This window comes from Simochromis diagramma, unplaced genomic scaffold, assembly GCF_900408965.1.
Source record: "Simochromis diagramma unplaced genomic scaffold, fSimDia1.1 OVJJ01000334.1, whole genome shotgun sequence".
Classification (NCBI taxonomy): domain Eukaryota; kingdom Metazoa; phylum Chordata; class Actinopteri; order Cichliformes; family Cichlidae; genus Simochromis; species Simochromis diagramma.
The window spans coordinates 1,775,996-1,792,688 of record NW_024386764.1 but is presented as its reverse complement, the minus strand read 5'-3'; the positions used below and the strand labels follow the sequence as shown (position 1 = coordinate 1,792,688).

The following is a 16,693-nucleotide window of genomic DNA, read 5'->3' as shown; positions in this document are numbered from 1 at the left end:
TTATAAGAGCTGTTTTGTTTTTCTGTTTTTCTTCAAGGAATATTCAAAGAAATCCAAGAAAGCTCTAAATGGGGTGGAATAAAGTGTCAGAGGCACAGGATGTAGGGTGTAGACACATTAAAATAATGCCGAGATGCAATGGTGTATGTTATTTAACTTAAGATCACTTTTGTTGGAAGGTTATTTAAATGCGTCTTCACCCCAGCTGTGGCAGCAGCAGCGCAACTCATGAGGTTACAAAAAGAGCTGAGAGGTGCAACGCCAAAATGGATGGGTGCCAGTGGATGGAGCATCATTATCAATGTACACTGCCATGCAACAGGGGGCGCACAGTGAGCATAAAAATTGTTAGGTTTATATTGTTGGATTGTCATTTATGCTTAGAAACATTTACTCATATATGCTTAGAGTTATATAATCAATTGCATATTGATAGGATGTCTGATCCTTAGCAGTCTGCAAAGACTCTGTGTGCCTCCCAGAGTACTCTGGCATACCCACGCATCCTAAGGTCATGAGAGAGGTCGTACTTTCTCTTACTGATTTATGGTACAGGAGGACACCTACTCTGTATCTGTTTAAGTATAAGAGCCCTTTGTTTAGGTGGACCGCTGGACTCCTGGCACCAGCTTTGGGGAGTCGTTCACAGGGTCACATCTTGACACACACACGCATACCTACACATACACACAGACGGTACTCTTTGTTCACATGTATGCCTGTGTAGGACGTCATATGTTAATGAGACTATGCATATTCATGTAACCACAATAAAGACCAGTGCTACGGGTGAGCTAACTGAGAGTGACTGGGGTTCGAGTGTCAGGAGCAGCGCTCGTCACAGTTCTTTCCCTCGCACGAGATCACACAAAGAGCTCTGCCTTGTGTCCAATGCTTTTGGCCATTGTAGTAGAATTGTCTCTGATTGTTCCAGCGAGGGGTTTGTGCTTGACAGATCCATCAAAAACAGCCTCAAATTTGCAACATCACAGACTGAAATTCTTTCTAAAGATGGCAGACTAAAGAGTCAACCCTGAGCCCAAAGATGCATTTGAGAAGAGTTTTAGCACTTAAAAACTGACAGGCAAACTATTTATATTGGATAATTATGTACAGACTGGCAAATGTATAGTTCCTTTGGAGGGCTCCAAACTTAGGCCATAAGATGAGCTCTGTCAACTGTCCTGGATGCAAAATATGCATAAATAAGGAAATATATATGTACAACATGAAGATCATGATGAGAAGTGTCTGGGGTTTGTGTATGTTTTGTTCATGCATGTTGACGATCTCATTTTCATACTCACTGGTACTTTCCACAGGAACAACCAAGAAGTCATCATCATCATCGACTTCTTCGGGAGCTCAGGTCTGAGTAGCGCAGCATCTCTGGTGGTCTGTTCAGCTCTGGTGGTGGTGGGTCCCTTTGTGGGCGGCGTAAAAGTGCCATGATGCCATTCTGGAAGGCTGCTTGCACACTTGCATACACAATCACCTGAAGAAGATATACATAAAAAAGGCCTTAGAGCTTGAAGGTCCTGTGCAGCATCTTTTCTGTTCCTAGGACTGCGCTCTTCTGGACAGAGACCTGTTCTATTAATCTTATCCATCTATAGAAAGCTCTATAATGTGAATAAGGTAACAGGTTTTACCACAGTAGCAGGCATGGTAGTGAGCAGGACTGGGATCTGCAGGGTAACCGGAAGATCTTTGAGGAGCACTCGAAGAAATTCACTGAATCCCTGACCAAAGTACTTCAGTGGCTCTGTGATGAAGGTTGTGATGGTAAATAAGATTGCCTAAACAGAGAAGCATGTCTAGGTTATAAAACTGTACATACATATAGAAAGTCCAAACTCATACAAAGGAACACAGTTTAGGAAGACTTTGCATGGAAAAACGTATAGCAGTTAGAAAAAGGTAGAAAAGTGGCAAATGTATGTGTCAGCTTAATAGAAAGCAAAGCAATGAGGTTTCAGCCATATCGGATGTGATTTAAACATTGGTTTGTAGGGAAGAATGTGTATTCACCAACTGGTCGCTGGGTGAAATCGGTGCAAAGAAGGCGCTGTACCACAGACCTCCTTGTGACAACTTTGGTTTTCAGCCGGTTGCCACAGTGGCTGTAAGTTTTCACATCTGTCTGTAAATACTTGCTAACTAATAGCCGAGAAGTTGCACAACTTGAAAAAGTGATGGTTTGCCTTCAGAGTAAAAGTTGTGCTTCAGTGCTGCAGTTAAGATGTTTCAAAAGGCACAACTTTTACTTTTTATCTCACAACTAGTGGTTGTTGCATGGTCGTGAGCTATGGAATGCCAGGACTGCCATAATGAATTAATTAAATACATCATTAAATAATTAATTAAATGTGGCAATAATTAATTAAAATCAGAAATAATTAATTACATAAATATTTACGACACATGTAATTAATTCATTATTGACACATTTAATTAATTATTGACACATTTAATTAATTATTTATTTATTTCACATTTTAATCAATTATTGCCACATTTAAATAATTATTTAATGGTGTATTTAATTCATTCATTTTGGCACAGTTGACTCCTTCAGGTCTCACCATGAAATAATTTTATCTGTCAGACTCAGCCATCACACTAAGTGAGCGGGGTTAACGCTGCCATGCAGCTTCTCTAACATTTGATTGGTTGCCGTGCAAAGTAAGGCAAGACAGGTCAATCCTAGATAATAGATTGCTTGTGTCGACTTGGTATCCCAGAATGCATTTCAAATCACAGGCAGCAATGGTGGTGGTGTAGTTTTAATAATAGTGTTTTAGCCGCGAATGTCTGGTCAGGTTGTTACGGAGCCCCGCAGGGGACATGGGAGAAAAAAAAATTAAGAGATCTCGCAAAACAAACTCGGGATCTCGCAAAACTTGTACATAGTGTGATCAGCTACATGAAATGTGCCCTTTTTAGGATCACTAAGCAAACCACATGTCTACGTGACTTGCCATATAACAACTTTTGAGTGATAAACTTATTTTAGCAACTAACAGCTTCCTCTTTTCCGAGAACATACAGATGTAGAAAAGGGGAACCTCAGCTCTGAGTTCTTGGAATAACTTTGTTATCTTTGTACGCACATGTAACCAGCTTGTATAAATAAAGAATGCAGACAGTCACAGAGCGCGAGTCCGTGAGTGTCTCTCTGCGAGTACGAGCGCTCTGTGGCTGCCCTTGCAAGTAAATCAACTGCAGTGTTTGTGTTTTCTAACTCAGTTGTCTCAGCTGAAGAACTGTTTGGGAGATTCTTAGAAATCCCCTGTCATTTAAATTGGTCCTTCGAGCCGGAGTGGAAACAACAGACGCGTTTCTGTGACTCCAATCCAAGGTCTGACTGCTGCATCCTAACGTCGTGGGAAGCCAGCACCGAAGTCTGTCGACAGCCCTCTCCAGGTAGACGAGAAAGTCTTGGGACGTGAATTTGGGTCCAGGCCGGTGAATTAGTTCTGGTCCACGACGCTGGGATCCAGCCAGACGACCTGAACAACCAGCAAAAAGACGACTGAGGGTGAGAAAACACTGTTTTGGTCTGAACCGCCGTAAGGTTTTTGCGCAATAGGTCTAGCCCGCCGCAAGGGTCTAAAGAGGTCTAACCCGCCGCAAGGGTTTAAAGAAATAAACAAGTGATAAATTATATTTAGACTGGTTTCAGAAGTAGCTGCAATTACTTCGTGACAAATTATTAAAAATGCGTGAATGTCTATGTCTATATGTGTTTTGGAAGTAAGTTGATTTCACAGCACAAATAAACTGCTGAACTACTTCCATCTTTGTGTATCCTGCAAAAGCCCACGTACTGGTGACAAAGGGGAAAGGTTGAGTTCCGCCTCATAAAACTGACACCGCTCCATGAATAGTGCGGAGTAGAAGGGCGTGTAAGCCACCACTCCCGAGTCAAGCGTGCCAGAGAAGGCTTTGCAGTTCTGTGTAAATGGGGAATCAGCCCACCAAACTCACTGCTGACGAGCAGTGCTAGAAAAGAAATGTCCAGGCGCCAGACAAATCAGTGCTTGTAGATGGAGAAATCCTAAACAAATAAAAGTCCCACTTGGGAAGGGAAATGTAGTCCTTCAGCGCTAACACATCTGAAGGAGGCTCTTTAAAAGAAGTAGGAGAGACGAAAGACTTAAAAAAAGAAAGGAAAACGTACTCAAGAATCACAATACTTCCTGGCCTGAAAAAAAACCCAAAGAAAAAAAGAAGCAGATAGGTGAGACGAAAACAAAGAGAAAAAACAAGAGAAAAAAAGATAAACAGTCAGAAAAACAGAACATAATAATCCCTCATCAAGTGAAAAATTAGAGCTCAAAGTACAAGTTTAAAAAGGGCTGGATACAGAGCCAACTGAATACATATAAATACAAGAGGAATAAAGTGGAATAAACAAAAGGATAAATTAAATTAGAGCTTATCTCTAATGTATTCAAACTAATAATAGCAAGGATAACAACCTGTAAACTGGTATTAACAATGAAACATAGTTGGGATGACGACCATGCCCAGAATGAATAGAATGAATGAAAGCAGATAATTCACACGAAGACATATTAAATGAAATAGAGAGATGCATAAGGTATATTAAGGTTGTGTCATTGTTCAGCCAAGGAAAGTGTGTGAAAAGGAAAATGTCTCCAGCTTGGGAAAGGGTGAAACTGCAGATCACCCGAAGCCCTTGATGGATACAAAATAAAATATCAATAAAATATTGTAATTTACTGTTGGGTCTGTGTTTCCGCAAGCCCCGCTAATTCTAGAGACTTATTCATCATGAAGAAAACAAGACAGTCGATCGATCTATTATTTGCGCAAGGGAGGCCTCGTCTGTGTCCACCACGAAAATGACCCCCAGATCTGACCTCCTCCTGCTGCCTTTTATTGAGAGACAGTTCACACAAAACACTCTGTTTTGTGTGAACTGGCCAGCTCTGTTCTAGGATGCCCTCTGGACCCAGTGGAGGTGGTGAGTGACAGGAGAACGGCGGCTAAGCTGTCATCCCTGTTGGACAACATCTCCCACCCCATGCAGCAGACTGTGACAGCACTGAGCAGCTCCTTCAGTGGGAGACGCGGCACCCACGGTGTGGGACGGAGAGATTTCGCAGGTCTTTCCTCCCCACTGCTGTCAGACTCCATAATAAAGACTTTAACTGATCAAACACACACATCCATACATGTGCAATAACACTAATGTGCAATAATCTTTTCTGGCATCGTTGTATTTTTACTCAGTTGTATATAGTATTTGTATTTTCTTCTATTTTCTTATCCTTATTGTATATTTCTTTATTTTATTCTACTGTATATAGTATTTTATTTTATTTTCTATCTGTTACAGTTGTGTACTGTATTTATTCTTATTGTATTCTAATTTTTGCCTCATAACTTTTGCACTGTCCACTTCCTGCTGTGACAAAACAAATTTCCCACGTGTGGGGACTAATAAAGGTTATCTTATCTTATCTTATCTTAAAACACGTCAGAACAAAGCCACGCCCCCTTGGTTCTAAGACAAAGCATTGTATGTATATGTGTGAACTTCTGTAAGAGTGTGTGTGTGTGTGTGCGTGCGTGCGTGTGTGTGTGTGTGTGTGTGTGTGTGTGTGATCCTGCTGATCAAAGGGTCATATAACATAAAAGCACAGGAGGAACATCCTTGGTCATAAAGAGGGTAGTCTCCCCCACACCCTAGATGGTTCACCCTAGATAACACAGTGAAGCCATACAAAGGGGAGGAATTTTCCCCACATCAAACAGACCTTCACAAGGGTGTTCCTGTGATAATAAACACTACCGCCCCCCTCCCAGAATCTTAAGGATCTGGGGAGGGGAGGACAGAAATAATTCTTTAAAACTATGTACAAATGGTAAACATAAAAATGACAAACATTTAACAATTCAGCTTAACATTTACCATTGCTGTTATATGTAAAAAAAAGAAAAAGAAAAGATAATAACATTAATAATGACATAATATTAATATGAAGAGGCACCTTAGTCAGTTATGATGTGAGGTGGATGATTGTTAGAAGTAGTCTGCATCAAGCTTAAGGTTGCTCAAATTCAGTACAACGACATATGAGATGAAGAAAATATCTAAAATAATTAAGTGCATAGTGTCACGACCTGCGGGATCGGCAAGGCGCTGATCAGCATCTCTCCACTCCTAGCCCCCCTTCTCTTCTCTTTTTCCTCTCTCTCCCTCTCCCCTGTTTTGCCGGGGCGGAACTCATGGCGGGTTCACGCCCTCGGTCCACGCCTTCCCGGATCGTGCACACCTGGGCCTCATCAGACCAGCTGGTATATTAGAAGGAGGAGATCAGCTGTTCAATGCTGGATTGTTGTGAAGGCTCTTGTCAGTACACACCTAGCTCAAGTTTCCCGTGCCTCTGTCTCAGAGACTTAACGTGTTCCTTTGTTCCTAGATTCCCCGGACCCGTCCCCGTGTTTCCCCGTGTGGAGTGTGGAAGGAGTGACAGGTCGCTAGCGGAGTGGAGAGAGGCTGTTCTGAGCGCGTGTGTGATTTCCCCGTTTTCCCTGGAGCCCTGCCCCTCACGTCTTGTATATAGCACTAACCTCGCACTGTCTGTACATACACTTGGTGAAGATCTGTAATAAACAATCTCTGTTTGAACGCTACCCAGGAGTCCTGCGAGTGGATCCTCTAAGCAACCCGTGACACATAGAGGCATTTGACCTGCTTGAAAACCTGTCATCCTAGATGAGACTTTGCTGAGATATAGAGCACACCTATACTAACAACTAATAAGCTAAACCCTGTATGCAACATACAGGGTTTAGCTTATTAGTTGTTAGTATAGGTGTGCTCTATATCTCAGCAAAGTCTAAAGCTACAAGATTAAGAAGCTGAATTAAATATGTGGACACTGCTAAGCTAATGAGCAAGTTACACATTTTTTTTTTTTTTTTTTTTTTTTAGAGCAGGAGCTGCATGATATTAAAGCTCACACATGCAGCTGTCTGTGAGCTCAGTTTTTTCCTCACACTTCTGATTTGTTTCTGGCAGCAGCTTTTTTCTTTTTGTGTCCTGACTCATGTGTGTAAAGCGTTCATGCCATCAGCAACTTGTTTTTGTTTGTTTTTTTGTTTGTTTGTTTGTGTTGTTGGTTTGAAAAATAAATAAATTTGTGATCATACTTGTGGATCACAGTGACACATAATGATTAGGCATATGATTTACTAATGTCTAGTTTTAGAGCTGTGAGCAATGCATCCACATTGAGATTAAAAGCCTGGTGCATACTTTATATGAAGCTGCTATAGAAAGAGTGGAACCTTGTGGGAAAAGTTCAAATAAAGAAGTTTTTTAAATCCTAACTTAAAAGTTTGAAATATGTAAGATGTGTGAATTCTTTGAAAAAAATAGAAATGACCTAAAATGCCTTAAATATCATCATCAGTGGCACGCCAGTGGAGAGAGTGGACAGTTTCCGATACCTGGGTGTCCACATCACTCAGGATCTGTCATGGTCCTGTCACATCAACTCCCTGGTTAAGAAAGCTCGTCAGCGTCTCTTCTTCCTCAGAAGACTTAGAGACTTCCATCTGCCACTGAAGGTGCTCAAGAACTTCTACTCCTGCACCATCGAGAGCGTCCTGACGGCAAACATCTGCACCTGGTTTGGGAACAGCACCAAGCAGGACAGACGAGATCTGCAAAGGGTGGTGCGCTCGGCAGAACGCATCATTCAATCAAAGCATGTTCATGCAAACATCGTCGGGTCTGCCGTGATATGTTTAACATGGGACTTTTGCTCCTGAACCTCTGCAGACCGGAGCTGTACGAAGTCACTTTCCTCTTTACGCAGGACTGTAAGCTGTCATCTGTGAGGTGTGAGCGGTGTTTGTTTTTATCATAGTTCAAGGTGTGGGATAGCTACTCAAATACATATGTGGAAGATCGACAATCAACAAATTAGGCATACTGATAGACCGCTCTCATCAGAAACGCAAATAAATCTGCTCAGACATCATTAAATGTTCTGTTTTCTTCAGATATTTTTTTTCTTGCGTTTCTCCATACTTGGCCTACCTGGGGTTGAAAGTCTCGACAGGGGCGGATCTAGAAAAACCTTCTTATGGCGGCATGAGGGTGGCAAAGAAATCAAATGGAGGGGAAAAATCAAAGCCTTTTTTTTTTCAAAGACATACGCAGGTGGTTACATATGGTTAAAATGATTCAACTGCAGTAAGTATGCACGTTTCTCATATCAATATAATCCATAAGTTGATTATTGTCTGTAGCCCACATGATTAAACACTTTAGTTACATAAAACATGTGAGTTTAGATTGTATCTGCTGTATAGCCTGTATAATAAATTAATATGTAGCCCAATAAGTATAAACTCCAGAAAGCTACACAACATGGGGCGGTTCATTTACAAACACAGGTCTAACTTGAGTTTCACACAGTTTTTATTAGAAAACAGTCAAATTGTTAAATGCTTAAAGTACACAAAATGTCAGAAATCTGCACCGTCATGAACACAAATTTAAAGCTAATTTTTCGTGATTTGTTGATTAACCCTCCGAGGTCTAAATCCCACGTTGTGCACATCAACATCACAGATTTGTACAAATAAAGTTTATAACAAAGACATGTTAAATATTAAGCTCTGGAAACAGCTGGTTGTTTTTGTTTGGAACATGTTGTTTTGTTGCCATAGCGATGCCTCCAGGGAAAAGTTAGGGATTTAAGCATGTTTTGAATGAAAACATCAGCATATGAACAGAAAACTGAAGAGACACTGCAACCGTATGAAAGCAGACCACTATTTAGTGACATTTCGACGTTTCCCTGAGGATTAACTGCTCTGTAATTTACCAAGAACTAAAGTAAGTTCAAATTTCACTTTACAAACTTAAGATCATTTACTTTAATATAAAGCCTGATTTTCCTGCCTGCCAGGACAGTATTTATGTACTTTACATTGTGCAAGACTAGACTATATTTTCCATCATAGAGAGGATGATGTGGATCTATTATCCAGGAAAACAAATGAAGACTTAACTATTTGTCAGCTGATGTAATATTTGACAAATTATACATAAATGAGAAAATGTTCTTAATCATATCTGAGTGACAGAAGCTCTTTTTAACACGATTATTTTCTTAACTTAGGAAAATAGAGAAGACTTAAGTTTTCAAATTCAAATTTTATTTGTCACACACACACAACCATACACAGTATGACATGGGGGTGAAATGCTTGTAGCTGTGCAATGCCCGACCATTTTGTTCTCACACAAACTATTAGAATTTCTGAGAACCTGAGGCTGCGTCCACATGTACACGGCTGTTTCTGAAAGCGCAGCTTTGTCTCTGCATTTGGGCCTTTCGTCCACACCTAAACAGCAGATTGAGTCACTGAAAGGTGAGATTTTTAAAAACTCCTGCCAGGGTGGAGATTTTTGAAAACGACGTTTTTGTGTTTAGGTGTGGACGAGGAAAACGGACATTTACTCAGGCAATGTCAAAAGTGTGCGCCGCTGTTGACGCTGTGGCCACGTTAGTGTTTACATGAGATCAGTTTCTACAATGGCCGATGTAGACAACATACTGTGTCTTTACTCTTAGTATCTGCAGTTTTTACACACTTACATATACACACACAGTTACTGTGCCTCCATTTAGAAACACAGAGGCATCAGACGTGGCTTCTACATTCAACACAGACGCTCTCCCAACCCAAATCCTGACGTCGGTTTGGAATAAATGTAATTTAAAAAATGACATTTATGTATGCTGTATGCATTTTGTCCATTCCAAAGTTGTGAGTCTGTTCCAGCCAAAAAGCTGTCTTTAGTTATTAACATTTGAAACGATGAAGGCACGTGAAAGTAACACAAAGTTAGCTGCTTTTCCAGAAAAAGACAAAAACTTCTCAGAAGTACGTAAGGTTTTGTGAGGTTTTCCCACCCAGGCTTCTAGACTTCTGATTGGCCAACATTTCCACACGGTTAAGATTTGGCGTGTTCTTGACAGCGTTTCAGTTTGTTTTTAGCGTTTACATGTGGAAGGAGATATTTTTTCAAAACTGCACATGTGGACTGTATTTCTTTTAAACAAAAAAGCCGTGTACGTTCGGACGCAGCCTGAAGTCATCACAAAAAAAGCAAATTCTCTGAACATGCTGAGTTGAGGTTTACTGATCATTGTTGTTTTGTGTTCCTTGTAGTCAAAATGAGTGGAAGAGGAGACGGATCACACAATAACCGTCACGGTAAGCACATGTGCTCAGTCTTGAAATTGATGAAAAACAGATTTTCAGCAGATAGTTATGAATGCTAATTAAAAGATTAAATGATCTTGCAGGCCGACAGGTTAACCCACAAAGGTTTGAAAGTGGAGATCAGGAACCAGCTAATGGACCAGTTAATGGACCAGTTAATGGACCAGCTTTCGAGCCTATTCATGGACTCCGGGGCTTCCTGATCGATCTTTATTTTCTTCTCGATGATATGTTTTGGATGCTGAATGAGCTAATAGATGTATTAGTGGAACAATATGTTGATTACCGTCACAATGCCAATGACAATAATGTCAACATTCAAAATATGAATGTGAGGGACAATAATGCCAATGCTGACAACAACGAACAGCACGAGGATCATAATGCTGTTGTTGTTGGTGGCATTGAAAATGAGGATTCTGATGAGGCATTTGAAGACTGTGAGGATGTTCACCAGTACATCCCAGAAGAGGACCCTCAGCCAGGTGTATCCAGGAGGAGGTCTAGAGAGATGGATGAAGCCGATGTGGAACCAAACGAAAGAATCAGATGGAGCGAGGAGTTTTCTGATGACGACTCTGACTTCTTCTCTGCTTGTGACACTGATAGCGAGGGCTGTCCTCAGCAGGTAACAGAAGAAGAACCGCAGCCTGGTGGATCCACGAAAAGGTCCAGAGAGGAAGATGTAGACGAAGAAGAGCATAATAGCAAAAAATCCAGGCTTGCAAACTCTGATTCGGGGACCAGCTCAGCTGTGTACGACCACTCTGAGAGCAGCAGTGATGAACTTTTTGAAGATGCGCACGAAGAGCTTAACAACCATGAAGCTGGAGGCTCGAGGAAGCGTTCCCGAGAGGACTTTGAGGAAGAAGAGGAATACTTCCCTGTTTGCAAACTTCGGAGGTGTTCAAATGAGTCCAGCAGCAGCAGTGATGAAGACTAACACTATTTCGACGGGTTTCTTCAGTATCCTTTTAGTAGGCTGATGGCCTACTCAGGTGACCCTGAATCCTCCATGCTGCAATAAGCTGGGCATACACTGTGCTGCGATTTCTTTCAGTCGCGTTATTCAGCTCCTGCTCAAACTGTACGATTGACTCGCAGGGGTGAGAAGTTTGTGCCTCCATCGCTTGTGTCCCGATCACACGCCGCACCGCCGTTCGACTCCGTCTTTTCGCTCTCATTTCTGCGTTTGCGCGTGCGCGGTGTGAGACGCTGCGGTGACACCCTCAGGACGACCCACAGGATTTCAAACAGGTTTGATTTTCTTGCGAGCAAACGATTGATGATCGGGAGCTGGTCGTGAGGCGTTAATCGCTTCTCGTTACCCCGTTACCCTCGTTATGTAGACGATGCACGACACACGATTAAGGCCAAACTCGGGACGACCCCCAAAACGGTCGCACGACTGAAAAATCGGCTCAAAATGGGCCAAAAAGAGCACAGTGTATGCCCAGCCTAATGCTGCCGGGGGATTCCCATGATGCACTGGGTGTTTCTTCCTCACCCATTATGTTTAATAGACCTCTCTGTACTGAATTGTACTTGTGATTAACCTCTGGCTCTCTTCCACAGCATGTCTTTATCCTGTTTGCCTTGCCCCTCCCCAACCGGTCGCAGCAGATGGCCGCCCCTCCCTGAGCCTGGTTCTGCCGGAGGTTTCTTCCTGTTAAAAGGGAGTTTTTCCTTCCCACTGTCGCCAAAGTGCTTGCTCATAGGGGGTCATATGATTGTTGGGGCTTTCCCTCCCCTGTCTCTTTCCTTCTTTCTACCCCCCCCCCCATCTGTCCTCTTAATCTCTTCTTTACAACCCCTCCCCCCCATTTTCATTTCCTCCATCATCTCTCTACCCTGTGTTCACTTTTGAGAACACAGGGTAGAGAGATGATAATAAAATGATAACAATAAACACAATTGGCTACATTTTACATGTGTCGGATCAATGTCTTCATTTAAGTCTGTCTTTGTGTATAATATGCATACTTTACAGACATTGTTTGACTTGTTATCATTCAAGACCTGATGGAGACGTTGGAGCTGTGCATGTTTAATGCTACGTTTCGATCAAGAAATGAACTTGTAGCATAAATGTCTACTCATCTGTGATTGTATTAATCATTTCAGCTTCATAAATCAAATTGACTCAATCACCAAAACCAAAACGGGGCTCACACAGTAGTGCGTCCTTGACACAGCTGGGTCAGATAACTCTAGTGAGAACGCGTTTGTGTACCATCACAGACTAACACATGTACATGATCTCATCAGCAGAGGCTTCTATAATCTTACATTTCATGGCATTTGCATTCTACAAGCTTATTTATTGAGAAGTCTCAATAAAGGCATGTTTGTGCAGGTGCTGCTTTGTTGCACAGACACTAACTCACACCAAAATTCCCCCTTTTCACAAAATAAGCATTCTGCTTCTCTTATCCTAAAGCGTCTTTAATCTTCCTTCAAATGCCATTCAGTATTACTGTCATGACCCTGTGCCTTCTCGGCTGACTCTGTATGGCTACAAGTGTTTTTGTTGTGCTGCATCTCTCTCTCTCCCCTGCACTGCGCTCTACCGGGGCGGAGTCATGACGGCTCCAGCCCCTGGCTCGGACACCTGCAAGCAATCATCTCACTCACTTCTTAAGGCGGCTGCTGAGAGTGCTTCCTCGCTGGATTATTGTGTAACACTCGTCAGTGTCATCACCTATCTGAGCCTTTTTCTGAGTTTCTGTCGTGCCACTACTTACCTGCCTTTCCTCTCTGTGCCAGGATTCTCGCCAGCCTGAGGACCGCCGTTGGTGAGCTAAAGCCGGAGTCCGAGCTACCTGAGCTTCAGTGGATTTTGTACATAGCCCTCTTCTTCCCGTGCCTGTGCTTCCCGGAGACCCTCTTCCTGTGCCCCCTCACCTGTATATATTCGCACCTGGTGTCTGTGTGTGTAAATAAAACGTGAACTTTAGTGACGGTCTGACTCAGAGTCCCTCCTGAGCCTGACAATTACTTGATTCCACAAATTTAAACAACACTCTAATACCAAGTACGCCTGTAAAGATTCCCTAAAATGTTGGAAGTGTTTAGACATAAAATTCACGGAGGTTAAGGTAAGCTGAGAGAGAACAAGGGGTTTGGGGAAAACAACAATACTGAGGCCAGAAATGCAAAAGCATGTCTTTTTCTGGATTCATGTTCAAGGTGGGTATCGGTTTTCACAGGGTCTTCAAAACCCACAACAAACACACCTGTCGAGTTTCCAAGTGACAACAAAGAGCCATTTCCAATCTCAAAGCGGCTAAAAACCGCACACACCCACATTCCAGCTGACAAGCGGAGGATCGTGTTTTTCAGCTGGATGTTCGACCTGCCTTTCTGCCATTTCCACCCTTAAACGTAACTCCTCAGGTCATGACAGATAAGCAATCACATTCAAACGTCCTGGGAATATATTACAATTATAATTACAAAACATGTATCTCATTGCCTCCTCTCTGTGTTGACCCATCTTGTGTTCATTCGCATTTGTGCTCCTCAGAAGAAGAAAACAAAACAAACAAAGTTTTTAGAGCCAGCCTCCACATACCTCTATTAATGATCCTTCTCGTATTTTTGGACCTCAACTGGATCTTTGAAAACCTCCCAGTGAAGTCACTGGGATCCAACTTATCCACTAACAGACAGCCGATACGGTCCAGAACGATCCCATCCTGGCCTTCACTCTGGTTCACCCCCTGGTCCTGATTTTGGTTCAGACAGTGGCCACTGCAACGATCTGAAGCACTGCTTTCAGCCCCAAGGCTGGTGGTGCTTTTGACATCTTCTAGAGACATGTCTCACTATTTGCTCATTAGCCAGTCTCCACAGGAGCTCACCGACACCTCGTAGGATATTGTCAAAATGTGGCCCTCCTCAGAGAAGGAAAGACAACCTTACATTGTTCCACAGAAGCCTCAAAAGAAAAGAATCCTTGTTCCAGACAGGTAAAACTTGAAAAGAGGAAGGAAAAATATTTAAAAAGGCCATTTTCATTTTCTTCATCACCTTTTTTCCCACATCTTGGTATCCAGTTTCCTTTCAGGGTTTATTCTCTTTATGTTGTGTTCATCCCGAGACACTGAGCTCATCGCTTTGTTGTTACACAGATCTCCTGAGAGTTCAGGTCTTCCTCTCAAAGCTCTTCCTCACAGTTGTTTAAGATTTTTTTTTAGTTTCTTATTTTATTTGAAAGCAGATTTCAGTTTTCTGTAAGACCTTCCTTCTCTTTGCGTGCCACGCTTCAACTCTCACATGCTCTCAGAGCGTTTCTGTCTATTTCAGCCCTCTGAGGCACAGCTGTGTTTCTTCACTCTCACGTGGTGAAAAATAAGGGAGGGGGCCAATTCCAAGGACGCAGCTTGATTGGGTGGTTTGTTAAATCTGAGTGGTTCTTTTAGCCCCTCCACTCCTTTGCATTTTCTTCCTCTCTTTTTCCTCTCTAAGGCTACGTTCACACTGCAGGTCTTGATGCTCAATTCCGATTTTTTGATCGAATCCGATTTTTTTGTCTGCTTGTTCACACTACAAATAAAATGCGACAGCAAACGCGCTCTAGTGTGAACCAAAGCGGCCGCATGCGCAAAAGAAGACGTCACACACAACGCGCTCTGTTTAGACCCAGAGCAAACAATACAGGGAGTGCAGAATTATTAGGCAAATGAGTATTTTGTCCACATCATCCTCTTCATGCATGTTGTCTTACTCCAAGCTGTATAGGCTTGAAAGCCTACTACCAATTAAGCATATTAGGTGATGTGCATCTCTGTAATGAGAAGGGGTGTGGTCTAATGACATCAACACCCTATATCAGGTGTGCATAATTATTAGGCAACTTCCTTTCCTTTGGCAAAATGGGTCAAAAGAAGGACTTGACAGGCTCAGAAAAGTCAAAAATAGTGAGATATCTTGCAGAGGGATGCAGCAGTCTCAAAATTGCAAAGCTTCTGAAGCGTGATCATCAAACAATCAAGCGTTTCATTCAAAATAGTCAACAGGGTCGCAAGAAGCGTGTGGAAAAACCAAGGCGCAAAATAACTGCCCATGAACTGAGAAAAGTCAAGCGTGCAGCTGCCAAGATGCCACTTGCCACCAGTTTGGCCATATTTCAGAGCTGCAACATCACTGGAGTGCCCAAAAGCACAAGGTGTGCAATACTCAGAGACATGGCCAAGGTAAGAAAGGCTGAAAGACGACCACCACTGAACAAGACACACAAGCTGAAACGTCAAGACTGGGCCAAGAAATATCTCAAGACTGGTTTTTCTAAGGTTTTATGGACTGATGAAATGAGAGTGAGTCTTGATGGGCCAGATGGATGGGCCCGTGGCTGGATTGGTAAAGGGCAGAGAGCTCCAGTCCGACTCAGACGCCAGCAAGGTGGAGGTGGAGTACTGGTTTGGGCTGGTATCATCAAAGATGAGCTTGTGGGGCCTTTTCGGGTTGAGGATGGAGTCAAGCTCAACTCCCAGTCCTACTGCCAGTTTCTGGAAGACACCTTCTTCAAGCAGTGGTACAGGAAGAAGTCTGCATCCTTCAAGAAAAACATGATTTTCATGCAGGACAATGCTCCATCACACGCGTCCAAGTACTCCACAGCGTGGCTGGCAAGAAAGGGTATAAAAGAAGAAAAACTAATGACATGGCCTCCTTGTTCACCTGATCTGAACCCCATTGAGAACCTGTGGTCCATCATCAAATGTGAGATTTACAAGGAGGGAAAACAGTACACCTCTCTGAACAGTGTCTGGGAGGCTGTGGTTGCTGCTGCACGCAATGTTGATGGTGAACAGATCAAAACACTGACAGAATCCATGGATGGCAGGCTTTTGAGTGTCCTTGCAAAGAAAGGTGGCTATATTGGTCGCTGATTTGTTTTTGTTTTGTTTTTGAATGTCAGAAATGTATATTTGTGAATGTGGAGATGTTATATTGGTTTCACTGGTAAAAATAAATAATTGAAATGGGTATATATTTGTTTTTTGTTAAGTTGCCTAATAATTATGCACAGTAATAGTCACCTGCACACACAGATATCCCCCTAAAATAGCTAAAACTAAAAACAAACTAAAAACTACTTCCAAAAACATTCAGCTTTGATATTAATGAGTTTTTTGGGTTCATTGAGAACATGGTTGTTGTTCAATAATAAAATTATTCCTCAAAAATACAACTTGCCTAATAATTCTGCACTCCCTGTATTCTTTGACTGATGGCCCTTATAATATAAAGACTTCGGACTTCATGTTTCCCAATTTTTGCTTTAAGTTATTTTGTTATTTACATAATAATGTAAATAACCTAATAATGATCCTTATTGCTGTTTTAGAGGAGCGGAGCTTCAAAGGATAGCTGCAGATTTCTGTCAGAATCTGCAGATTATACA

General features: G+C 42.2%; 1 protein-coding gene and 1 long non-coding RNA gene across 2 annotated transcripts; one reads left to right on the top strand and one right to left on the bottom strand.

Moving 5' to 3' along the window:
- Positions 1–676: 676 nt before the first annotated feature.
- Positions 677–14,392, bottom strand: LOC120733094. Its single transcript, XR_005695732.1, has 3 exons — positions 13,859–14,392; positions 1,653–1,799; positions 677–1,495 (listed from the first exon to the last, which is right to left on the bottom strand). It is a non-coding gene; the product is annotated as an uncharacterized LOC120733094 (long non-coding RNA).
- LOC120733086 (testis-specific Y-encoded-like protein 2) lies at positions 8,380–11,933 on the top strand. The gene is made up of 3 exons (XM_040031120.1): positions 8,380–8,887; positions 10,231–10,275; positions 10,368–11,933. The coding sequence occupies exons 2-3, from the start codon at positions 10,236–10,238 to the stop codon at positions 11,225–11,227; spliced, it is 900 nt and encodes a 299-aa protein (XP_039887054.1). The 5' UTR covers positions 8,380–8,887; positions 10,231–10,235; the 3' UTR covers positions 11,228–11,933.
- Positions 14,393–16,693: the final 2,301 nt, after the last annotated feature.

Coding starts and splice junctions, on each gene's coding strand:
- LOC120733086 (XM_040031120.1), top strand. CDS start 10,236: ATGAGTGGAAGAGGAGACGGATCACACAATAACCGTCACG. Junction 10,276..10,367: donor ATCACACAATAACCGTCACG/GTAAGCACATGT, acceptor ATGATCTTGCAG/GCCGACAGGTTAACCCACAA.